General features: G+C 34.4%; 2 protein-coding genes across 3 annotated transcripts; one reads left to right on the plus strand and one right to left on the minus strand.

Moving 5' to 3' along the window:
* The first annotated feature begins 521 nt into the window (after positions 1-521).
* Positions 522-18,299, plus strand: LOC120338717 (uncharacterized). Of its 2 annotated transcripts, XM_039406648.2 has the most exons (13): positions 522-1,027; positions 2,251-2,434; positions 3,143-3,238; positions 5,721-5,787; positions 11,133-12,601; positions 12,914-13,087; positions 13,854-14,015; positions 14,090-14,200; positions 14,294-14,390; positions 14,465-15,088; positions 15,221-15,442; positions 15,621-15,672; positions 16,923-17,058. In XM_039406648.2, the coding sequence occupies exons 1-12, from the start codon at positions 705-707 to the stop codon at positions 15,650-15,652; spliced, it is 3,561 nt and encodes a 1,186-aa protein (XP_039262582.2). In that variant the 5' UTR covers positions 522-704; the 3' UTR covers positions 15,653-15,672; positions 16,923-17,058. The 2 variants fall into 2 exon arrangements, with proteins under 2 accessions (XP_039262582.2, XP_039262574.2); XM_039406640.2 differs by lacking the exon at positions 15,621-15,672 and having other exon boundaries at positions 16,923-18,299.
* A 187-nt stretch (positions 18,300-18,486) lies between these two features.
* LOC120339030 (uncharacterized) lies at positions 18,487-25,833 on the minus strand. Its single transcript, XM_039407072.2, has 7 exons — positions 25,565-25,833; positions 24,362-24,510; positions 24,066-24,288; positions 21,753-21,876; positions 20,628-20,693; positions 20,215-20,368; positions 18,487-19,564 (listed from the first exon to the last, which is right to left on the minus strand). Exons 1-7 carry the CDS (start codon positions 25,745-25,747, stop codon positions 19,351-19,353), a joined length of 1,113 nt encoding a protein of 370 aa, XP_039263006.2. The 5' UTR covers positions 25,748-25,833; the 3' UTR covers positions 18,487-19,350.
* Between the last annotated feature and the right edge of the window lie 802 nt (positions 25,834-26,635).

The following is a 26,635-nucleotide window of genomic DNA, read 5'->3' on the forward strand; positions in this document are numbered from 1 at the left end:
TTATTTATTCAGGCTGTGTTAGGGCATTCATATCAATATACCTAGCTCTTAGTATGAATAGACGACATAGTAATATGGTTGATTTGTTAGGAATTTTTACATCGGACTTTACTACGTCTTTCGCGGGATTGAGTCTCATGGATGGGTCGAGAATGTTTCGCAAATGGAAGCGACAGGATAAAGCCACGAATGACCATTAATCAATTAATGACGAGTCTACATGACGGTTCCAATTTTCGATGTTGATTTTCGTAATTTAGTTGTCTACATACCAGTATTGTTTCGTATGGTATCGTATTCCCAACTTATGTGTTTTATTGAATACCAACGTAACTTAAGATCTTTAAAGGTAAATACACCTGTAGCGTCAGTGCTCGCTCGATGACTTGTCGTATGGTATTTCTACGGTATATATATATGTAAAACAGATGGAAGAATTTTGAATTTTTAGTAATATTTTCTCTGCCTGTCAGAAACGTCATTTGTTTAAGAATATTGATTATTTTGTATGATTTTTTGCTTAACAAGGTGTTTTATTGATTTTTCCGGCTAGATTATTCGACACAAGCCCAATATGTTTCATAGATGATGTCATTCATTAGGGTTAATTGTCGATGAATTGCGCAAAACATTCTGACGTCACAAAGCATATTCTCCATTAAGTGCTGATAGTGGTTTCAGAAAAGATTAGATATACCGATGAAATGAATCGTGATAATAACAACAACAACAACGATTTACGAGAATACGGTACAAACAAACCGATTGCCGGACTTCGGGAGTTTTCCGGTTATGGAACAGATTCGGACGACCATCACCGGATGTCTGCGGATTCAGGAATCAATTCTTCTTATGATTTTAGCGGCCAACAAGGATATTCAGAACCGAGTACTGCAGGCGAACAGGGCACACAAAATATGAACTTTCACTCCCAACAGCATCCAAACGGACAAATGATGAATATGTATAATGACGTGGCGCAACATCATCCGGAAATGCAACACTTTCGTCCCGGAAGTATTGCTAGGTATGTAATAAAATAATAATCTGTGTTGTCATGACATTTTGATTTCTGCTGTTTTTTAATACAATACATCAGATTCACGCGTAGACTAACAATGTAGGGGAGGCCAATTATTTTCGCGTGGAAATTTCATGTGACGTAAAAGATTGTGACGTCATGACTTTCAAAACTTTCCACAGGTTACGCTTTTCACCGTTCAGCTCAGATAGTATATAAAATTCAACGTGGCAATACGCGTGACGTACTTTCTCAGTTGGTGCATTGTGTCATCTTTAATATTCAACGCCTCTAATAAGTGAACTTTTGTGCCAACCTGGGATCAAATTGAAAAGCTATAACACAGTCATTGTCAAATCTTCTAATCTATGCAAAGAACAAAATTTAAAATTTTAATAAAGTGCGAAGAACGTTTATTTAAAAATGTCAGTAAATTTAGCACGAAATATGTGTAAACACCTAAATTTACCAGGGCGAATCAGTGGTCAGTTATGCCTTGTCAAATTCACACTTGTAGCCTCTTTTTACAAGAAAGATACCAAACAATGAAACCCATAACAGCAATGTGATTACATAGCGACGAATTGCAAATACGATGGGTTCAAATATAAAATGAGTTCAATAATTTTATATCTATTCCATAATTAACCCATTAAAGCAAATCCGTCTGCTGAAAATAAAACAATACAGCTTCGATTACACAGCTGTTCAAAATAGATAATTTTTTTTTTTATCTTTTCGCGTCGCATAATAATTTTATTATTTTATGAAATTTCGGTTGGGTATCGAGGTGGAAATATGCGAGAATCTTCCATTTTTAATCATGAAACTTGAATATTGTTTCATAATTAAACTTATACTCAAATCAAAAAGCAAATTCAAAGCAATAACCAAGTTAAGCTATGCAAAAAATACAATTTTATTGATCTTCTATTCATATATTCAATATTAAAAAATAGAATAGTTTTTTTTATTTTAAATTTTTTTTCCACAAAAATGTTTATTAAAATATACTTGCCCGAACACTCTTCTTTGAATGTGACTTTTATTCACGAAACATTTTAGTATAGGCAACCGGGTATTAGGCTCAGCTTTGATTCGAAGACTATTAGCATTGGAAATCTTTTATATTATTGTAATGTGGCTCGAACAAAAAAACTGTCCGTGGCCATTTTTCACCAAGTTTTTTCCTTCATGTTGATAGCATATGAATAAATATTCAATTACAGGTCTATGGCAATGAGTCCGGCTCATTCCATTTGTTCGAGTACTATGAGTCCCTTAGCTTCGGAGCAGATGCAACAACAACGGAATGGATGTCCAAGGATAAGAGTACAACCGGAAACGCCGTGCCCTCCATCGCAAACCGGAACTCCGGTTCCACCAGCTAACGCTAAATCTCCTTTTGGACCGGTGAGTGATTGCGTTAAAATTTTTTGAAGTGCAAAAAAGAAATAATTGTTTGAAAAGTTCTCTGTGTGATTCCGAGTGAAGTTTCTGAATTAATGGGGTTAGGATGAAACTGACCAGTAATCAAATTCAGAAAATAACATGTAATAATGTATTTTATGTGTTTATAATAAATATCAATGTCGCAGTTTTTAGAATACTTAAAAATAGACTCGTTTTTTTTGCTATAAGTTGGATTACTAGCCTTGTTTGTTCCTATATATATATATATATTGGTATATTCCATATGGGTACATTTAAGAATTAGGATCGAAAAAGCAATAGCAAATATGGTTGGTTTATTTGAGTTCGTGCTTTTTCTACTTGAGTTTGTTGCTTTGGTTTTGCTGCTTTCCAGAATTCACCATTTTATATTTGTGCGACATATCCTGTGATATCCATTTAAACTTTGTACCATTAAGCTATGTAAGATCTTTATTACTGAAATGAAAAAATTATGTGAAAAAAAGTTGTGCAATATAACAGAGTCAATATGAGTGACTTTTAATACAAGCTGTCACCTAAGTCCATTTAGTACTGAATGACAAGTTGCCAACGACAATTGGCACGCTCACAGCCAATTCAATATATCCCAGCGCAACCTACCCCTGATGCAAATCGAAACTTAGGTTTATATTGCTATACAGTTTGAAATTTCGATTTGTTCTGCAGATTGCAGCCATGTCGCCGAGGAACCAATTACAAGAACATTTTTCCCAACTAAGAGTCAGGCAAAGTACAACTCCGATGACACATTTTCAGGCACAGGTAAAAGCTCACCATATTTATAAAATAAATATCACGACATAATCGGTCTCAAACTTTATTTTGGTATTTGGACACGAATTATGAATATGGGACGCGTTTCTAAATTGTTGTTGTTGTTAGTCTTGATGAGATAGATGCTAGAGGTTATTATTGTGGAGCATCGCTTTTCTCTGCTACCACTGGGCATATTGATTTCGATTTTTTAGTACTCGAAGTTGGAAGAAGACCTTCGAAGGTTAAGCTTACACGTCATAAGAGGCTCGATATTTCACACAAAATTTGATTTATTTTATGACGATTTATTTTAATTTATGGGAGACTTATTTTGACATTCGACTTTGTATCCGTAAAAAATTTCAGCATTGTTTTTAAGCGTCGCTCAATCATGTTCATATCACATCAGCATGTATACGTGATTGGCGCTGAGTCAGTATAGCGAATGTGTCTCTGCTAGCGTGAGGAGTTTTATGGCGTCGTAACATACGGTAGAAGGTCTTCAGACTTTGTGGTGATGTGCAGTAAATTTTAACACCACACTTTGACGTCATTTGACCACAGGTTTCCATTGTCTGATAAGCAATTAAAATTGGTAGATTTTCCAATAATGATGACTTTGGAGTATTTTGGTTCAATTTCATAGATCAGTATCCTTTTAAAAGCATATATATTAATATTTGGCTTTATATATCTATATAAATTACTAGAAATACAGTTAAATACGTTTGTTTTTCGTATTGACAATATTGGATTTTTGTCTTGGTAGATATAATAATCGCGCGTTTACGACTTTCGCTTTAGTTTCCAAGGCTAAGTCGGTTACGCAACACTGTTCAAAAACTTCTCCATCAATACGTTATTCCAAGTAATAATTCTACTTACGTTCTATCATTAACTTACCCAAAAATGAGCATTAGCATGTATCTTCGTAAGGCTCACAATAAGTAAAATAATTTTTATTAGCAAAAAAGTACTATTGCTATTTACTAAATGATGAACAAATGCTTCTAATTTTACTGAAATATATACAAGTGTTTTAATTATTAACTTAGGCATGTTGTAAGTATACTGGCTATACAAATATTTCTAGCCTAACGTATGTGCTTTCGATATTTAAAATTGTTTGCTTCGTTTTCCTTAGGAACGTCTGAGATACATTTGTTCAACATAAGATTATAGTGTGACTGTCTATAGAGGTCACAAGTTTGCTTATTGACCTGACTATTTTGGCATCGCATCTTAGACAAATCGGGCACACTTGTGACAATCCAGGGGTCAACACCATTCTGCTATTCCATCCAAACTGTAAGATGCTGTGTAGGCTATGCGGATTCTAGAAAGACACAAATCTTCAAAATTCAGAGAATCCCTTTCCCCCACGTCGTTCGTTAGGCACACCAAAGACTTTTAGTAATTGCGCTACTTTTTCAACAAGTAATTCCTAATTTACATAAATAAACCGATTTCAATGATCTTACACTTTCTCTCGAATATGTAGAGTCCTGAATAATAATTTACATCATTTCATCGTTTCAGGCAAGTGAATTGCCATTCATCAATGTCTATCTGCCTCTGCACTAAGGCTTCATTGTTGTGAAAAAATTGATTCTCTCGCGACTGGATTTTCCCGCCAAACCGTATACAATATCAGTATTTTCATACTTATAACATGGCCAAATCCCGTCTACTTTATAAGAGAGTCTCTGATTCAGTAACACGAATAACTGCATTGTAAGTGACCATATGTAGGCTGTAGCATTACGTAATCTGATGATCAAAATTGCCCATGACTTAAAAAATATATATATATATATATATATGGCGTAATTCAAAATTCTTACGTTTCTGATCTTTTTAATGATACAATATGGAATTCAATTTTCTCGTAGCCTGTTCCTATGTTTAATTTTAATTAGGAAGATTTAAAATAGAATTTCGATAAATCGTTGAGTGGGAATAATCTATGACACAACAATACACACTGTACAAACAACGGCGCGCACAATAGAGAAGAATAACTAAACTATACGTGTAGAGAAAGTACACACTGTTCAAAAACACTTGGAAAATTTCAACTCCCAATATATGTCATGCTGGCAATAGTTTTGAGAGAAAGTATGGGACATACATTAAATGATCATTAAAGATATATTCCATTTATGGAGCCAGTTAGATCAATTTAAATCTCGTTATTTCAATATAAAAACTGTCTTTAAGTGTAAAATTACAATAATTTCACATGTTGTTTTTCTCATTTCGATTTTCGTCAAAGTACTCGAGATAGCACAATCGGAAAAAATCATAACGGATAAGTTTTGTGTTAGCAACAAGCGAAACAGAAGCGGACGCCGAAAACTAATGAGGCTGAATAATGTCGGATTAGGTCCGGTTATCCCATAAAATTTATTTGTGTGGCACAAAAAGGCCACAATAGATGTTTCTTTTTTTGTACTTCAGTTTTAATAACGTATTCGTTTATTTCTAGCCGACAGAGCCTAATCTACAAGGAGAATCAGCTGCGTTTGGAACAACACACGTTTCATCACACGAAGGTGCCTTTAAATTTTTTCCATATAATATTCCATACGTTTTTCCTTTTTTATATGAAAAATATGTCGATACACTGTGCGTTACATGAAACTGCCAATTTATTGAATATAGGATAACAAAAAACGTAAATTTTTTTACTGAACGGCTGAAAAAGTGTCTGGGTATGAACGAAAAGGCTTAAAATTAACCCACACTCAAAAATCATGGCGGTCGGTGGCGTATGTAAATGGATACTGTTTTCAATAATTGTTTTAACTTTTATTATATTTTTGCTTTTCGGTAAGTTGAAATGTTTACATAATTCATTTAAACTAAAATTAAAATCGATCAGATAATATGGATAACTGAGGTCAATTTTTTGTTATTTGTACGTGTTATTGCTTTGTTAGAATAATTTTGCCATTAAAAGAAAGCAAAAAAAAATCCAATAATGAATTGAAAGCTCTAAACTAAATTTTATCAACGCAAGATTATCAGAAAGGGAATCTTATGAACATTTTGGAGAACAGTTTATAACGTTATTGTCAATTGAGATTTTAGTTGTTACTTATTTTTGATTCGTCTGTGGTACTGAAAAACAATCACATCCTAATCGCTTAATTCAGCAGATGAAACAAAAGATATAAAAATGAAACATGATATATTGACAATGTTGAGATTCTTGTATAGTAGATACCTGAATAGAGCTAACACACGCGAATGGGAAGCTCGCATAAGGCCAATCATACAATCGACAAATGTTTCTTTTTTAGAACAATAGTCACGAATTCAATATTCCCCATTGTTTTTTGTTTGCCACTTTTGGAGAATTATGTGAACATGGTAAGATAATGTGTAGCTTATATGTCAATATAACAAAACAAAAAATGGTCCTATCAGTGACCCCTGCGGTAGACGGTGCATGGGAAAATTGATTTAAAATATATGATATCATTTTTTCGCGTTACCACATTTCTGAAACAAACAAAAATTTCATTAAATGCAACTACACCTGAGCAATGGCAGTTAAGTCACCGATTATTTTTTTTTTTTTCAATAATTGCAGAGACTCTGATTATGTCATAACATATTTTACTTTATTGAAGTATTTCTGGTTTACTACTAAAATTGAGATGAATCTACAGCATCTAACAGCTTCCCAAATCGTCTAAAAAAGGAGGGCTTGTGGTATGATTTGTCTGTCTAGTCTCTAACACCATGGTGTTGTAGCAAAATCAGCTAGCTACGCGTAAATTGAAATGTATCTAATTAACGTTCCTCTTAAAAGTTTCTGATATGTTCGTATAAACATAATTCAGTTGTCAGAAATGTACAAGCCTATAAATCGCTCAAAACGAAGCAAACTTTTTGATATAGTGCGTTTCATTTATTATTTTCCTAAATAGTTGTTGTTATTAGTGTTGTTGTCACGCTAGGGGTTTGTGCTGCTATTGTAAGTTCGCTTCTGTCCACAACTATTGAACCAATCAATCTAATCGCTAGAAGAACATTATTTCATAAAAAAGGACATAAAGTTTTGGGGAGCCTACAGAATCCGATATTCTCCAAAATTTTGCTTTTTTATTTTAGTTCATAGGAACACTAATTTTTTAACACAGGGCGTTTGTGTCCATATATTCGAGCATTTCTATCTTGTTTCCAGACGCATTTTTCTCTCATGACCATAGGCATTTATTTTCCAACTTTTCTTTTATAAAATCGTGCAAATTGTATTAATTAAAGTGAATTTCTCACAGCTCGAATATTTTTCTAACAAATTCCAGAGTAACTTGTCAAAAAGTAATTCGCAAACAAAATTCCGTTCAGAATTGTGGCTAATACTGTGGCTTCTTTTTATAGGAAACATAGTAATTGCATACTCTTGCCTTGTACAACACGATGTATGTCAGTCATCAGGTAGTAAAAGTAAAATCGTTACTCCTTACATTCATTTCATATGACTGCTATTATACACTGCATAAAGTTATCCTTTTATTAACTGGAATTTTACGGTGGTGTATTGTTGTACTTTCCAGTTGGTCATACACGTTAATACGAAAATAATTAAAATGGTGGGTTACAGATACAAAACCCTTCATATATATTGCTTTAAAGCTAAATGATATAAATTATTAGGATTGACATGACATTGGATATTTATAGGAGTGAATTGAACTTTGCGTTAGCAGTATGCCTCCAGTTGCATACCATGAAAACAAAAATCAAGCCATTTCCATGACGTCATATCACGTGCTGAGTGTTTACGTAAACTCAAATATGTTTTAAGCGTAAGGACAAAGCTTAATGCTGTATAAAAACTATTGTGCCCTAATGGCGCTTGAGTCGTAAATTTAGAACGAGCGTATTAACGACGACCCTCTTCCTTTTGGATATTTTAATGATCGATCCTGTAAAGTCTGGTAGTCATAGCAACGCTTACTCTGGTAAGTGAAGGAGATACTTCTCCCGTAGTTGAGAGGTACTTTAATTAAATGCGTTCGACGCTCAAGCAATGCTAACGTGTACTCAACGTTCGCCATATTCATAAAAGTCTGGCAGATTGTCGTCACGTTAATCTCTCTTTATCTTCTTGAAATTCGAATAAGCTCTGCTCAGGATTGTGAATAAATTCGAAATGACAAAGGATTCGAGATTTCGCAATCACATAAAATGATTAAAATAGGTATTCTTTCTCAAGAGTAAGTTTACTTCAATACACCATCATAATAGGATGAACGATTTCTCACAAAGTACTTTCTTTGGAAGAAATTTGTCATCCTCAAATTTAATTACACTATTTAAATTTGTTATACAGCTTCCGCGCTGCAACCTAGTTAGTGTTATTCAAAAATTATATAAAATAACAGTGCCGATTTTTTCAATTCAATAAAGATTCGAAAAGCGATAGGACGAGAATTGTTCCAAACATTTACCACAAAGTTATGAACACCAATTCAGAATTGTATTATTTGGATATGTGCAAAATTTGAGTTTTTGAGTAATCGTTTTCAAATATACCATAAATTGCAAAAGGAAAATTGGGTATATTTCAACTTGACACGGATTTCATACATGATCAATTGTAAAGAAAAGAAAATCCAAAACAGCAGAATTCCCGCCTAAAGTAAAAATAATCAGAAGTCAAACAAAACTTTTTTTGCACAAAAAGATATATCGCGATAAGTGAAGAATAGTCAAATTCAAATGATGGCTAGGATTAGTTGGTTTTGTTCCGGCCACACGACCTAAAGAAACAATGTTACGGTGATGTTTGAAAGATATCATTTATCAAAGCCGAGCCCTCGTTATCACAGGAAACCGATTAAATCAAATATTTGCAGATGTAACAAACCATCATAAATCTGTCGCGTGCGAGTGTATTGAGTGTTAGAGGGCATGCAGGTTTCTCAATCACAAAAGACCCCGCTGACCGGTAAATGCTTACTAGCTAATTATTCATACTGTCGCCCTACTATAATCAATATTTTTTTGCAATTTGAGGCATGATTTTTAGGCTTTTGACAATATATTACAATCATCAAGTTGATATACCGGTTTAGTTTCTTTGTATAGTATTCAAATATTCCGCTCAACCTAATACTGGACTTCAGCAAAGGATTAGTAAATTAATCATTCCATGGGGCGTCATCCACGTTTGTTAACGAGCTAGCTACCTTTATGTCGAATCAAATAACATCGTCATTAAAATCCGCTATTCATTTGTATATGCCAAACAGGGTAACTCGAAACATCTTGTTCTAAACGTCTTGTGATATATTTAACACACAATCCAATACGTGACAGATGTGTTTGTGCAGTCAGTATCACGTCAAATATAAATGCTTTTATGTGCAATAAGAAAGAGGTTGATCTCGAACGAAGCGTTAACAATTATATTTGAATAGCTCATATAAGTATACTGTGTTCGAGATCAATGACCCGGTACTAGTTCACAATTATCGCCATAAAAATTACATTTATGTGCCACCTTCGTCTTATGGAAGAGTCGTACCAAACACATAGCTACGCATCTTATTCTTCCTTTTCAATGCCGAACGTCATTCGTTGAGAAGCATTTCATTTTCTCCGTTTGCTAATATTGGTAATGTAATAACAAATAGGTGTTTGACCTTCAGATTTTGTGTCGTCCCTAATATTTGCCCGACACCTGCATTTAATGTATAGACAAGCTGATACATGCCTCGCGACTCCGTGAAGTGTGTTGTGTTACGAATTCCAGAATGCCTGATAAAGATTCGAGTGGCCAACACCTCTTCAAGTGCTGTTTGTATTTATTCACCCAGCTCCACCCCGTCAATTGTCGCTTTAGTTCGTTGAAATAAGTTTAGCCATATTTTAATAAAACAAGTATGATGTTCGGCAAAATAAACGTTACAATACATATACAATGTCCGCTGGAATTAATCAACTTATCACCATGCAATGTGGTCCAAGAAAAAGTTAATTTTCGATTCGTTTGGGTAATATTTATGATATATGGCGGTAGGGAGTTGGACCTAGTGAAATATTCCCATGCTTAATTTGAAATCATCATTTCATGTTAACTGTTGTCCAAGTATGCCTTCAATCATGGCTCTGTCTCCGTTCTGCAAGCTTCTTCGGAAACAAGCACTATCTCTGTCGAAAAGATGGTTACATGCAATTCCATCTATAGTAATCCATTGATACAACATTGTAATATTTTTTAAAGTTTGAGGAAATAACACTTTGATACGAATATCTTTCTTCGCTGGATTCAGGCAATTATCAATAATAAATCTACCAACTCTTGACATCTTTTTATACATAATTACTTTGAAACATTTGGCTATTTGTACAATATCATTTATCATACGACAATAATTTGAGTTAGGAATAGGAAACGGCAAAGGCATAATATGTAAGTCAACACTCAAAAAGTAAAACATTAACAGAGACATCTTATGTCATGATTTCAACAATCATGAATAGGATTCATAGCTGAACGCAACGAAAACATTTTTCCAATTTCGTTTTCAGTAAATCTTAAAGTCAAATCTGATCATGTATCATATTTTTGAGATTATTTAGCGGAAATTGGGAATAACACCTTCGAAATGAATGCTGATCTGAATATTGTATTTGCGAATTGGATTATTCATTTGCCTCAATGATCCAGTTCGTAACTATCTTGCGAAAAGTAAATAGCAGAGGCTTTTCGATACTTAAAACAGTTTTATTTTTTTTCTAATTAATTTTAGTTGCCCAACGTCGTTCAGCCACAACCCTTCAAATTGTTATTGGGGGGAGTTTATATACTGATAATCTCTATTAGTCATCAGAAATGAAAATGGTATATCGTGAAATTATCTCACTCTTTGATTTTCAGGGACAGACAAGATATTTCGAAACAACTTACTTCAGACTAGCGAAGATAATCACGCGTACTCTCCCCGCCAATCGTATCAAAGTCAATCAAATATGGACCCGGGAACTGTCTCCGTAAAAATTGAAAATATGGACCCATATAACAACAGCGTGTACAGTCCATCTTCCGTCTCACATACAAATGCGGGATTCGTGCATTCGAAGCATGAAAGCTCCCAAGCTACGATAAATTCAAACAGGACTCCAGCACAGACATCTCGAACAAACTCTTTGAACAGTTTGTTCAATAACGCGACTTCAAATGGTATGCTAACTATACCATCCAATTATCCACATCCACCCTCAGCAAGTTCAAGTTCTTTAAACCCGTTTAAAGTTCTTCCGCCAGTAACTCCACATGATGAACATATGCGTCCTCCGGGCAGTGCGTTGTCCACATTCAGCGGGCTGAGTGGACTATCGCCATTTTGGGGTCCTTCCCCTTCAGGAGGATCAGAAGTTGCCTCGAGCCCTAGGCACTCCGCAAGATTAGTGTCCAGAGCAAGAAAACGAACACTATCAGTTTCACCTTTCTCTCTCGATGGCATTGAAATAGCGACATTGATCCGTAGTTCTCCGAATTCTCTTATGTTGACATCAAGAGGATCTTCTCCTATGATAGGACTAAATAACATTCATGGTATGGGCGGGACGTATGGCCATCTCTCAGCTGGTAAAAGTATCAGTCCTACGTCAACGGGTTCCTTTTCACGACAACTACTTCTTGCCACACCTGTCAGTATGATCGTACCAAATTCTCACGAAACAGCTCATCATCAACACGGCTATCACGAAATACGGCACAACCAGGCAATGTATGCGGGATGCACGGATGAGTATTTATCAAATGCTTATCCCAATATCCCGGAAAATTCATCGCACCATTTGATAAAAAATGAACATCACCAAACAAACGGATTGGCTTCCTACAACCATGGTGATGTACCTCAGCACGTTGTAGGAACAGGAACGCAGAGTTTGGCATCACAGTCCATGTTAATGGTAACTACACATGATCACAACATGGAAAACCTATACACGGATATCTATCCACAAGGAAGTATTAAATCAGAATTTGAATCTCATACTTCAAATGACTTTCCAAAGCATTCATACGCGGTTCCGCCCTCATATTTACCTCATCACCACAGTCACCAATATTGTACAGAAGCCCAAAGTCACGAGCATCAACACTCAAGGTTAAGCTATTCTGGTTTTAGAGGCAATGCCAAACCCCACGAACATGCTCATTATTTTCCTAACGCCACACTATCAACGGACCATCGGAAAGTAGGCCAAGTCAATTTTCCACCCAGAGAAAATGAAGTCATTGCCACGAGAATTGGTGATAAAGACATAAGGGCATCTGCACATCCGGTAGAGGGTGGGCGATGGATATGCAAGTGGATCGACTGCAATCACATGTTTAAGGTGGGAAAAGAAATACTGTAGTTAAACCTGTACAACCTGTTCTTTAACTGTAATGATGTAATAATCGGCACAGTAAAGCTGAATGCCCCCACACCGAAAGTAAATTATGTTCGAGTATCGAGTAACTAACTACATATTTGATATTTCACACATCAGAGAAATTAAAGCCGCCAAGAAACATACATATCGCACCATCCCTATTTTCATTTCCTATATTCATTTAGCATATTATGGTTTTTTTATGTACTATATCCGAGTGGCGTGTTTTTATTTGGTGGGCATAATCAATAAACTTTATTGCTTTAATTTTAGTCTCAGGAAGATTTAGTGAAGCATATTGAAAAGATGCATATCGATCAAAGAAAAGGTGACGAATTCACATGTCATTGGATCTTCTGTCCTCGAAAGTTTAAACCTTTCAACGCCAGATACAAATTGTTAATTCACATGCGCGTTCATTCTGGTGAAAGACCAAACAAGTGCGACGTAAGTGTTTAGTATTCAAATCTATAAATGTTGCTATTTTGATAGACTTGTCTTTCTACGGAAAGTAATTTCATTATCTTGTTTTGTGACGTATTCAACGTACAAGTTTCCATTACAACATATTTTCTGTGAAGCATACTCCCTAACACCATACTAACAACTCTTAACATTAGATCAAGGTCGCCTTTCTACCAGATTATTTTGTGACGATTTAATTCAAGATTTGTTTATCACTGAACAATATAACATCCACGGCCATCCATTGCTATTTGGGGTGTGCAATTTGTCATCTATAGCATTTGTCCACACTATATTAGAACAGATTAATACCGGATATTAGAACAGCTAACCCGTTTCATTTACCTCTTTAAATCATTACAAATGCTAATATTGTCTTTTCGATCACGCCACAAATATGCCAGAATTGTAGCGCGCCTTGGAGTAACGCCGATAAATGACCCCGGATCGGAATTTAAAGAACTTCAAATATTCTTGTCCGTTTCAACAAATTCACAATGAATCAATATATACACGGAAAAACACAGCTCTCAAAATTTCGGACTGTTGAAAATAAATTGTAACGCAGATTTGCGATGCAAACATGTCCTAGTGTAACAGACTGTTTTGTACCGAGTTTTTATACATGTGCAATATGTATATATTGCACATGGCAATATGAAGTTTAGTAATAATGAGTCAAATTAATCATATTATTGTAATATATAATAGGGATCAAATACAATTACTCATCTCATTAAATCTTCAGTTTGAAGGCTGCAACAAAGCATTTTCAAGATTGGAAAATCTGAAAATTCATCAAAGATCACATACTGGCGAACGACCGTATGTTTGTCAGCATCCATCTTGCAATAAAGCCTTCAGCAATTCCTCTGATCGAGCGAAACACCAACGCACACATTTGGATACAGTAAGATATATATTTGCGGCGTTTCTATGTTGTGCCTTTATTAATCATAAAACTCCATTTTATATCCATTCCAGAAGCCATATGCTTGTCAGATTCCGGGTTGCAACAAGCGATACACAGATCCGTCGTCACTTCGCAAACACGTTAAAGCCCACGCCGCAAAGGACCAGCAAGCGAGTAAAAAAGTAAGTGTTTCATATATACATCTGTGACTATCAGTTACGGTATAGTATTTTGTGCTGTATATTAATAACTTGGGATTGAATTTGCTTTCGTAGATGAGATCAATGGAACCAGAATTGGGTGATTGTCTAACAATTCAACCGTTGGCTCTACAAACTGCGGGCGATCCGTATATTTTTCAATCAAATGCTGGTATGTATTGTATTAGTGTGAAAGTCTAAGGACAATGCAGCATAACATATTCTAAGTATTTGCATTACTTTCAGGTCCATTTGATTCTCAAGTTCCACAACGACATCCCGGTGCAATATTGCCTCATCCACCGCAGATGAATCATCTAACCCAGCATCTTGGTAGAACAAGTTCAACAGTTCCAGCTAGTACACACGCAACCATGCTTCCACCCATCCATGACACGTCTTCAAACGTACGGGCAAGCGAACACTACGGTACACAATCTCAGATGAGTATCGCTTCACATTCCCACAAGCAGCATCGATTTGGTAATCCAATTGCCACTAGTTCTTCGCAAACTCTATCCCATGGACATACTAGCGCAACGCAGCCTGGTGCTGCACCACCTTTGACACACAAAGTTAATCCATTTTCTGAAGCCAATCATATCCCCACCGCACAGCAGCTTATGCCACCTCCGCCGACGCCACCCGTTTTGGCCCGTCGACATCATCCGGCACACTCGATGCAGCCTGTTCACTCTGAAGGATCCTTTCATCACCAAAACTCAAGAAGTCAGCCTATACCAAACGTTGTGGAACCGCCAGCTTCTCCAATGCACGTTGATCACAGCCAAAGTAGGAATTCTTACCACGCACGAGCTCCCAGTTTCACAACAGACCCCAGGATAGCGCAGCACCGTACACAAATGCGAGGTAAGTTGCCATTCTGTGTTGCCAGGTTTATATAGAGAAGTTAAGCGTGTACATTTAACATTTTAAAAGCGAAGATTAAAATACTGATTGGTAATAATTTGTCACCCTTTTTAATGACAACAACTTTTGCAGGGACCTATCCACCATTCTCGGAAAGTTTTCAACCGCAACCACCAGATCGACCACCTTCGAACGGGAGCAGAAGATCTCTCCTGTCTGCCAGAATGCACTCTGTAACTCCTAATCGTTTGCAACAAATGTACTTTGGAGATTCGCAAGCTGGTACTATAGGAATGTCATATGAAGCCGTACAAAGAGCAATTTCTGCTACAAGCAACTTGAGCGTCGAAAGAGGTAAAAACGATTTATCAGTGAAACTTTAGGTAAATAAGATATCATACAAAAAAACATAGAGCAAAATACCTTATAAATACGTTCTATTTTGTTTTGATAGTGTTTAGGTCTAATCGCGTGTTTACTGATTTATTAAGTCGGAGATTAGTTTATCAAATTTTAAATTTCATTTCTAAAGCACCGATGATGCAGGACATCAACGGCTTGTAACAACATCTATATATAAGAAGGTACATAAGAATTGTGGATGCGACATTGGTCATGTGTTTATCATTATTATCATATAATTGTTTTCAGCACTACTGTTAAAACAAATTTGAACCTAAATGTTAATTATAAATATATGACCAATAAAAATTCTGGCACGTTTAGTTTGAAATTCACGTCATTTGTACACATCACAATATTAATCTTGTTTGTGTACTAACGTTATGTGTATCGTATTGAAATATCACACCAATTTACCTCACTTGTTTTTGATGTATTTTTGTGCAAATTGATGTCTGAAACAATACACCCATCCCAATTGAAAAAAAAAAAAACGTTGCACTGTACGTTGTTCTGCCTTGCCTCATTTCTTAGTAAGTTATGCCTGTGTTGACAGAAATGCCTTATTTTCATTATCCGATACATATTATACATACTATACTATTTTTCCATTCACCAACTGTCACATTGACACAAGTTTTCCATGAGTTATATCTTTGAAAATTTGAATTATTGCCACAGAGAGTCAGAAATCTAGCTGTGATGTACAAATTATGAATTATACAAGAGTGATGTCCGAATTTTACGTAGTCGATTTTGTCTTAAAAAAATGATTGTGTTATTGTGGCATGCTGATTATAAATATGCGCACCCGAGTTTCTGTATGCAAGTTTGTATTCTGTAGATTCACCTCTAAATATGCAACGCGTTGGTGTGTTTCATTATTTGCACATTTGTATTTATGGTAATGTCATTTTATAAATAGCCATCGGTACATGGGAAAGTTGTGATCCAATTTATCGTGATGTTCATTTCACATAAAATTCCATTAGTAACTTCAAGTAGCTCATGTCAAGGAAGCTTGACAAATAATCGTGACTCAGGAAAAATCTTGTCGCAAATACTTAATATGCGGTTTCCAGTTTCAACTTAGTTCGCAGTGTGTGTTTATTTGCTTTATTTCGCAACATTTCGTTTCTACTACCTATGAAGTGGCACCAGCAAAACATCGACGCAATATCAATGAAGTATAGCAAACTATGTGGAAAAATTCAGACAAGAGTATCCATGATATTTCACAATTATAGTGAAAAATAGAACGTGGAATACCCTAGAGATCGCATTTTCGAAGATTTCCCTCTCTCTGTAGAGATGAGAACGAATGCAGTCTTTGTGGTTTTGTTATTTGTTTCTATCAAGTACATGCTAATCAGAATTATTTTCGAAAATACCGAGACACAAAACTTATCAATTCTTTGAAATACTATTGCAGGTTTCGAGTTGCCACCTGGAACTCCATACAGCATGATTACAACTCAAGAATCTCTCCGAAGCCACGATTCAACGGGACGTCTTCAACTATCAGCCGTTGATCGATGTCCAAGTCAAATGTCGATGGTCTACGCAGATGGACCTTCTTAATTTGTCCAATCAAGAGTACGTAAAATGAAGATAAATATCTTTTGAGGATTTCTAATTACCTATTGGAAAAAAATCAGTCACCGAGGAGAGTGCGCATCAATATGCAAAACAATTTATATTGATCAAATATGATTCAATTCACACTAAACTAGTGAAGAGCAGAATTGAATCAAAAACTCGGAAAACATAGAAATAAAAAAAAATTACCTTAATTTTAAAACGACTGTCGTCTAAGAATAGTTCCAATTTCATGAGTGTTCTTTTGGTTATCTCAGGCGAATGATTACATCTAATTTTAGTCTACATCATGCTATTTATTCCTTTGGAATAATTATAATCCTATTTGTTTTGACTTGTCTCTGGTCAACACCTTTATATACATCTGTTCTAGTACATGCATAATTATAATTATAACACCGTTGCATGACACAATATGCGATAATGTTGAATAAAAAAGTATATAAGTTTTTTTCACTGTTCAATCTTGATCTTAATCATGTTAATCTTTTATAATATGATTTGTCAGCTTATTTCATGAGTTTAAGATTCACTGCAAGTTTCTTTTAATATTCCACTGTTCTGTTTACCATTTTGTCTTGCAGTGTCTTTGCATATTATTTGGATTTGGAAACACTTTTTTGAAAAGTACAGACTTGTATCGTAAATGGTTGAAGCAAAAGCTATTTTGGAAAATGTATCCTACTTTAAATTAAGTATAAATTATATATGCTGACTTGGTAGTTTTTACCGATATGTGGTGCGATCTAGAAATGTTTTTTAATATCTTTGACACATTGTTTCTAATGCACTGCCATTTATGGAGATATGTTCTATATAACGATAAATGATAAGGTGCCATTGAATATTTCAAATCCCACTTCATTGGAAGTACATGACATCCATTTTATTAAATAAAGTGAATATATTTTTTGGTCAACAGAGTTAGTTTCGTTTTTCTCGATGTTCTAATCGTGAAAAAATTGAGATTTTTACTGGATTTTTACACTGTTGTTTAGTATACAATACAAAATATTTAGCAGCCAAATTTACTCAAAAATTTTTTAGTTATTTCTTCAGAGATTTTCTGTGAAAATCAAGTTCATTCGTAAATTAGCCTTTGTTAACCCGCGTTGTAAATAAATGGAAGAGTTTTCGTCACTGAGGTAAATTTTACACTTTCTCTAGCACAGTTCACTTTTCTTGCACATTTAAACACAACACTCTGTAGATGTTTATTTACCTTTCCCTTTTGTAAATTGATATTGTTGTTCTTATTGTTGTTAATTTTTTTTAAAGAGAATTAAATGAATTTTGTATTGTACAGAGATTGCTGTTTTTCTAAAAAGATGTGAAACAGCTGTCCAGTTTCACCATGATTTACGTTGAATTGGAATATTGATTCCAATTAATCATTATTATTCTTGAAATTCTACATTATCAAATAAAACAAATTTGTTAAAGAATAGACAATTCCTAATTTGCCTCCATTATTCAATAATCAAATATAATCAGAAAAATTAGCAAATCTAAGGTTGAGTTTGAAATAAGTCGGGCAAATAAATGATTTCAATTACTACGGATCGTCTCAATAGGTATGCCTAAAAGAGTGGGGTGGCACACTGGGTAGAGGGATTTAAACCTAGATCCTAATCAAACATTCCTTTTATAGTTATTGATTTACTACAAAATATTTATTCATTTATCTTTTTGTCTGAAGTTATCCTGATTCTGTAAAACCTCTAAGTTTGTCAGTAAACACTCTCAATTCCACAATAACCAAAATTAGATTAAGATATGCATATATAAATAACTGTATATGTTGAACAGTATTCGTGATATCTTCATAACTTCGCTCGCAACAGAGATTTTAATTGCAACATATAGGAGAGAAGACAAAGAATCGGAAAAAAACTTTTAACAAAGAGCAAAAATATTTGAAGCATGCAAGTACTGGGGTACGGCATAACTTACTGTTTTTGCGTTCATAAATATTTTGGCCTTTGTTGATGGGGTGTACTTTAAAATGGAATGAATAAGAGCTCCGCAGTTATCATGACACCTGAGTGTTAGAGACAATGCGAAAAGTTACTCAGAAGTTTCGCTTCTGAATATAACTCATATATATATTTATTGATATTTCGTCTGATTTTAGTATTTTACAAAATATGATACAAACGAACGATGTGTATATGTAATCTATCTCTCTTCAAAAATAAAATGTTGAGCAAAAACAAAAAACCAACGTTTGAGTACACGTATCTTGATGAATAATTTTTCAATTAGCCTTTTCCTGCTCTATAGCGATGAATTTCCTTCCTAGTGACGACGCCAGCAAGTCTTTCGTCACCAATAAAATATTGCCGACGCTTTTTAATTGGGAGTTGCGTACCATAGCGTTGTTTCAGTCTTACGACCATGATATAATGATCTTCGTTGTCGTAAACAACAGCAGTGTCAACAGAAGGCGTCGGCAGACATTCTTCATCGTCATCACTAAAGAAAACAGACAAAAATACAGAAATATTTTTTTATCATAACCTGTTAATGAAATGTAGTCGACATACATTTTTTTTTATTTTATTCTTCTAATTCTATAATTTTTTTGAATTTTTTAAATTTTTGCTATGGCGTTTATCATTAAATTGAAAATATGTTTTTAAGAGCAATGTTTTTGTTTGTATTTTAACGTTTAAAATATTCTAAACACAGTCATGATTTGTGCAGTCACCACGTCGTTTGGTTGTTTTTGTGAATCAGTAATTAAACATTTATTATTATTTTAACATTATATGTCATTTGTATTAAGACTAGACGACGTAATATAGAAATCGTGATTTTTCGAATAGTCTTAAACATGACCTATATACACGCGACGTCGACTGACCTACAGCTGAGTAAAATTTGTCTACAAAACGTTACACGCTATAAAATTCAGAATATTCGAGTGTTTTAGAAAATCAGAAATAAAGTGTTATGCCAGATATTTTAAAAACACTTACAAAATCAAAATTTGATTTGTAATATTTAAAAAATATTGCGAAATCCTACGGAAGTATAGTTTTGTAGCCCCGAAACTGCGAATACTTGCATCGGCGCAGAGTTAACGATTCCCCAAGTAGCCAGTATAGTTCCAGGAGCATTACCTTGTGTTACCCTTATTTTTGTTTTCTTTTTCGAGTTTGTAAAGTCGAAAAACTAGCGTTCCATCCTCTATACATGACGTTGCTGGTTGGATAACGCATTCTTCTTTCGGATTGAAGTTTTCAGGTGGAGGTAAAACTGGATTTTTTGCGTTTGCTGTAATTGTAAATATCCCATTTTTAGACTTCAAACATACACAAATAAAAAAAAAACGGGATAATTGAGCACACTACTCTAACGACTGTCATGTATATTTATCGAAACTAGTGAAATTACCCTCTCCGACGCAAACTTATCGGTTTTGTCACGATTGCGTAGCAATGTGATTTGAGCATGTTTCTACATCAAATATTGGGTAAGTAACAAATCATTAACTTTGAACTCAATTAGCTACAAATTAAAATACTGGACTTACTGCATCCTTCTTTCCATTTCTTTATTCTTTCTTGTTTTTTCACAAGAAGTTCCTCAACAGGTGGGTCTAAAATATTTTGAAGTTAGTTACAATTGATTTAAATTTAATGTATATATTCTATAAAATTAGTTAAATATCGTTTGCAAAGAAAGGATTATGCATTCGATGAGAATCACAGTCATAGCGTGAGATTATAGAAACGACAGTTATAAATGGTATACACCCGACTGATTTGGCGTACTGAACTTATCGTCACGCTAATAACCGAATTGCGTAAGTCATTTTTGGCGATTTTGAGTTTTTTATAAAATAGGTATTCATGTAATGCTGCGCACCTGTCTGTTAACTCAGATTTTATTTTAGGAATTCCAAAACCCATAAAAATGGAGATTTAGTATGACATGCACATTTGTGCAATTGTTTCGTCATAATGAATTATCCTTGTTACCGCAGTACTATTGTGACGTCACAAAGGCAAAATAACCTCGGCGAAGTATTTTCGAGTTTTTGCATCTCGGATTATAGCTTAGCGCGTATTAATTTGAATTTTTACTACAGTATAAGAAGACGTACACTTGTGATATTCACTGTCCGAGTCAAATTTACCTTGGTTGGCTTTTATATTGGGTGCATTGCTGATTTATTCTTTATATTTAATTTTAGTCCTATTTCGGTGGGTGTGCAGAACGTGTTATATTGATGAAATATATATTTTTAAACATAAAAAATGATTCAATTGAAACTGATTAGCTATTTTGGGGATTAGACATTGTAGATACTGAGAATTACATTTGTTTTTGGAATGTTTAGTTTTCAGGACTGGTGCATATAGTGAAGTTGCAAATTGCGTATGTCACCAAGTCATAGACACATTTCTGCCTAAGTCACAGTGCGCCATTATGACGTCACTTAACTGCGTCATACAAATTACCTTAAATCCGGCTACGAGCAAAAAATTGAACCATGGCAAATTATTGACTCTCAATTGCATAACAAAATCATTAGGAAGTTTTTTACGTTTTCTCAAAACTGCTAAAAATGACTTACGCAATTCGGTTATTAGCGTGACGTTATGTAACTTGCTTATATTTACCATAAAATAATTACAGATTGAATTAAGCTTACGCATGAACTCGTAGATTTCTTCACTGACATTTCCGCGGTTCAGCTGACTTGGATCGTCCGCATAGACTGGTCCTGGAGGAGGTCTCTGATTTTTAACTTGAGAAAGTGACACCCAACCGACTCTCTAAAAACAATGCAGGTAAAAAATTATTTTAAATATAAAACTAGTGGAAAATTTCTCTACAATCAGTTGGTTGTTTATTGTTCTAGTCTGCTGGGTTTCAAAATTGAAACACTTTCAAAATGAACTTCTATCATCTTCCGCTAATACGCTTCAAATATGTTTGAAGTTGAAGCAAAATTTAAAATGTGACAAACGGTGCGCAAATTATTACCAATGTTGAACGTTTTCTGAGATTCTTAGGTAGATTCAGACTTCCGTTAACTTTGTCAGTTTTATTGGCAACAATACGGTAAATTTTCTCGTGTATCCGTTCAAAACGAAGAGCTATATCCAATTATTTCAATTTGACAGATAAATTTTCGTATGTCACCTAAAATTGTAATTTTATGTAAAGGCATATGATATTAAATAAATTTTTTCATTTTCAATTTTTACGCACGCAAAACGCAAATTCATCATTTTCTTTTATTCGAAAATATATCTTAATAATATATGTTACAAAATATTATGTCATTTTAGAAATGAGAAAACGCTCAATTATAAATATTGAAAATAAAATATTATTTTGAGTTTCATATGCCTTCGTTAAATTAGAATTTTTGTTCCAATTTCAGCATCAATCATAAATTATGATATAGTCTTTGTTTGTGTTAAGTGAATAATTATGTTGACAATGAATGATTAGATTTAATTACCTCTTTTTAAATTCATTTGTTATATCAGAATACAAATTTTGCAAACTTTTGTATTGTGACAAAATTAATATTAAATTTTCTTATTTTCCTACTAATTGTTGAATGAGTAATCATGTTTTGACTTGGTGCTCATGGCTTTGAAAAAATATACCTAAATGCAATCCTTTTTATTTAACGTGCCATAAATCAAGTATACGTGTTTTGGCATATTTAATATTATTTTGGAACAATTTCTTATGAAATGAAAAATATAAAAGAAGAAATGCAATAGACGTAAACTCATTTCGGGTAACATGAACTGGCAGTTCGTGGTAGCATTTCTCATGCAACTTGAATAAATCGAAACTGCTTTTAACACGCCCAAACCTTTGTTGTCAGTTGGGTCAACGATACAAATGTTGGATTATAGATAGATTGAAGGCCATTAGCACTCGTCTACATCGTGAAAATTAAGATTTATTTGAAAATTGAACCTGCTTTGTTCGAATAATTTCACCGTTCTCATCGTCCAGGCAAGTCAGAGAGAGTAGCAACTTTCGTTACCTACTCACTATTTTTTCGCCAAACTTTCGAAGTCTCACGTGCTTGGGCGTGCAAGCTCCGAAGCTTCAACTATATTTGGGTTCAGACCTGAAGTGGGCAAAGTTTTCAGACGATGGGTCAAAAATTTTGCCCACCTAGACTGGCGGTCCATACAAATTTGACGTGAAAAGTTACATTTTATGAACAGGATGCCAAGAATGCCTAAGCTATGAACAAAAAAAAAGGCAAGATACTTTATGGAGGCGGTAACAAAATTCTGTCGGCACTAAATTGAAACTCGAGGCTGTCGCGCGCACGAGACGAAAGAAAGTGGTGTGAAAAGCACACCGTCGAAACGAATGAGAAAACGTGGAGATTTGATAACGTCACCATAACATGAAAGTCTCTGGCAACCTGAAATACAACTCACGCGAACTACGATCTTAATCTAACAAGCCATATTGTACCATACAGATTTCAATAATTACAACTTTGTGATACATGCATTATTGCGTAAAAGCAGAAATTTATGGCTGCATCAGGCGGGCCACATTGAATCACCCAACCCCTGACTTGGCGCCTTGACTCCGAAATTTTATTATTTGACTTCCCTTGTAACTGAACGAGAGGTAACGTGGCACATACCACAATAAAGCTCGCATTATAATTTAAGTGTAAAAGTGATTCATTATTAAACCATGTTTACTGAAAAGGTATAACCACGTTACGGCGTTTGTCGAAAACGCATTACGTATTGTAAAATGCTTTGTAACGAGCCTTGTTATGATATCCGATGATCTAATCCTAATGTCACATTTAAAACTTAACTTCAACGTTTCGACTTACATCAAAAGCTCTTGCGACCCAAATAGCGTTTGGAGTTTCTGATTTTCCCAAAGATTGCAAAATTACCTCAAAACTGTTCTGGTGTATACATAACTATGTACAAATAAATAAATGCTGTAACGTTACCGGGTAAAAGACTTCTCCCAGATTGACCTGCTTTCCTGGTATGAGAGGTACAACAGGAGGCATTGCTTTTGTCGTTGTAGTGCTAGGTGTTGTCCTTGGTGCTTTTGGTATGAAGGGTCGTGGCGGACTTTTCCTTTTTAACTTTCCCATTGTTATTTTGGCAGTTTGAGTAGGATTGCAAAAACTTTTATCGCAACAATGCCGACATGTTACAGGTACTTTACTGCAATGCAAAACGTATGAGAATTTATTAAACATGCATGCAACCCAAATAAATATGTTGAAGAATGTTTTACCTCTTGAACCTGCCAACAAATTTCTTAAAAAGAAAATTGCTGCATTGAAAATGGTTTTGCCCTGCTAACGATCGACATGCAGTATCTTGCTTGCATCCCCTTTTGTGTATTTCTATTCCATTTTCATATCGCTGTTCCACGTAGCAGTGCTGTAAATAGCGTTTTTATTGGTAAAAAAAAGGCAAAATGGGAAGGTAAGAGATAATATTATTCCTATAAATGCCGTATTGATGAGTACAAGTTCCCGAGGTTTGAGGTTGAGTTGAAGATTCAGCGAAGTTCAAGTCACTATATTCCTGAGTCACAAGTAAAGTAGAGGTGTTTCCGTTTTATTCACAAATCCAGTCTGAGTCATAGTAAGTTTCGTAAACAACACTGAATGGTTGTCACATTGAAACAATGACTTCAAACTCCCACCATTCGTCAAACCAACGTTATTTTGACGGTAAAATTAAAAATTTATCAATATAACAAATACCGAGTATCGAGGCGAGCTGTTTCTGATTATGGATGGAATTGGCCATTAAATTTTTTCAACATTCACCAATCTTATTTAATCGTATTTTTTACTATTTGGAAGACTCGCTAAAAATTTTCATTGGTATTTAAGTTAAGTAGTGGAATGTTCGGAATCCAAATAAATTCATCCGAATGAAAATTATTAATATTATTGCATTATATCACGGAATAATTAAATGGTAATAACGAATAATTTGCTTCAAATTTTAAATTTGAAGAGCGCATTTGATCTAGATCTAAGACCTTTTCACAGTCATCTTTACCTTCACTGGCAATTAATTTAGACTGAGCCACCTTTTACACATGAACATTTGGCATATCTCGTAGGTAAGTTAACGTAAGAGAGATTATAAAAAATGTTTAATGATTCCAATCAAAAATATGAAAAATGTTTAATTAAGTCTCATTAAAATGAAATCATAACGATGTATATGGGGTCAGTGGTAACTTTGGATGTCCTAATATACATTAGATTAATATATAAGCAATATTTTATTTAAAATTATTCAATATATTATTTACTATTATTATATTTGTTTATTATATTACTTAAATATCCTATTCATTTTCAAAATCAAACCTTATGTATTAAAGGAGTCCAAATAGTAAATACGCAAAATTAATAAGCGTAGTATTTTTCGATTTTCCAAAACCAAGCAAGGTACCAACCATGATACAACTCACCTGTGAGGGGCCGCATTCAATCCATTCGCCGGTTTTAAAACACTGCGCATCCGAAGTCGAATCTACACACCTCCAGCATTTCAACTTTTTTCGTAGAAATGATCCAGAACTGATTGGGGAAATCGACATAAATATCAAACATACAAAGGCAATATTGCCCCACGTTCCAGAATAGGTACTCATATTTTAATACAACAGAGTTCGCAGATTTGAAAAATTAAATGAGGGAACAAACTATATAAGGAGTAGAACTGCCCGACATTTTATCTTCAAAATAGAAAAAATACCACGATTGAAGAGACAAATGTAATTTATGCATTTAACAGCACAATTAATCAAATCCATAAGTGGTTCTGGTATAAGACGAGCTTAAATTTAGTCATGCCTGGCCTTTTGTAAATTAGAAATCAATAACATTGAGATGTACTTGAAATGTCATAACAAGCGTCATTCATATAGCGAAGTCATCTCGCAATTCGTATATATTTTCTTTTATTCAAAATAAAATTCATCACTTTGATAGAAATCTTGATTATTGTTGTAGAATATTATATTACACACACACATTATAGACAGTGATGGATTATAGACGAAAGGAGAGAATATGGTTCAGATGACACCATGTAAACTGCAATATTTTTACAATTTTACAATATTTGACGTCTATTTCAGTGGTATATATAGCTAATATTTCATATTTTTACAGTCTCCATTCCCTTTTACGGCTACATAACCAACTTGCAAATTACAACAACATTCAGATAGAAATTCACAATGTCTTCAAACATATAATGTATTCGGGTGACATTTTTTACATTTATTATTTCTTGTTTATTCAATTGAGCCCTTCAGTGAAGAGCTTTTAAATTAGTCCCATGTATATATATTTGAATGTCCCGGAACACATGTTTCCACAAGATGCTGGAATTGTCTGTTTGAATAACCTAAATTATTTATACATTTGTCGTAATTTAATTGATAAATGCAATAGTCTCTTATGTACTATATAATGTCGTCACTTGTTTATGGGGGTAATTTGATGATAAAAGGTATAGGGTGTGACCTTATAAT

This window comes from Styela clava, chromosome 1 (assembly GCF_964204865.1).
Source record: "Styela clava chromosome 1, kaStyClav1.hap1.2, whole genome shotgun sequence".
NCBI lineage: Eukaryota > Metazoa > Chordata > Ascidiacea > Stolidobranchia > Styelidae > Styela > Styela clava.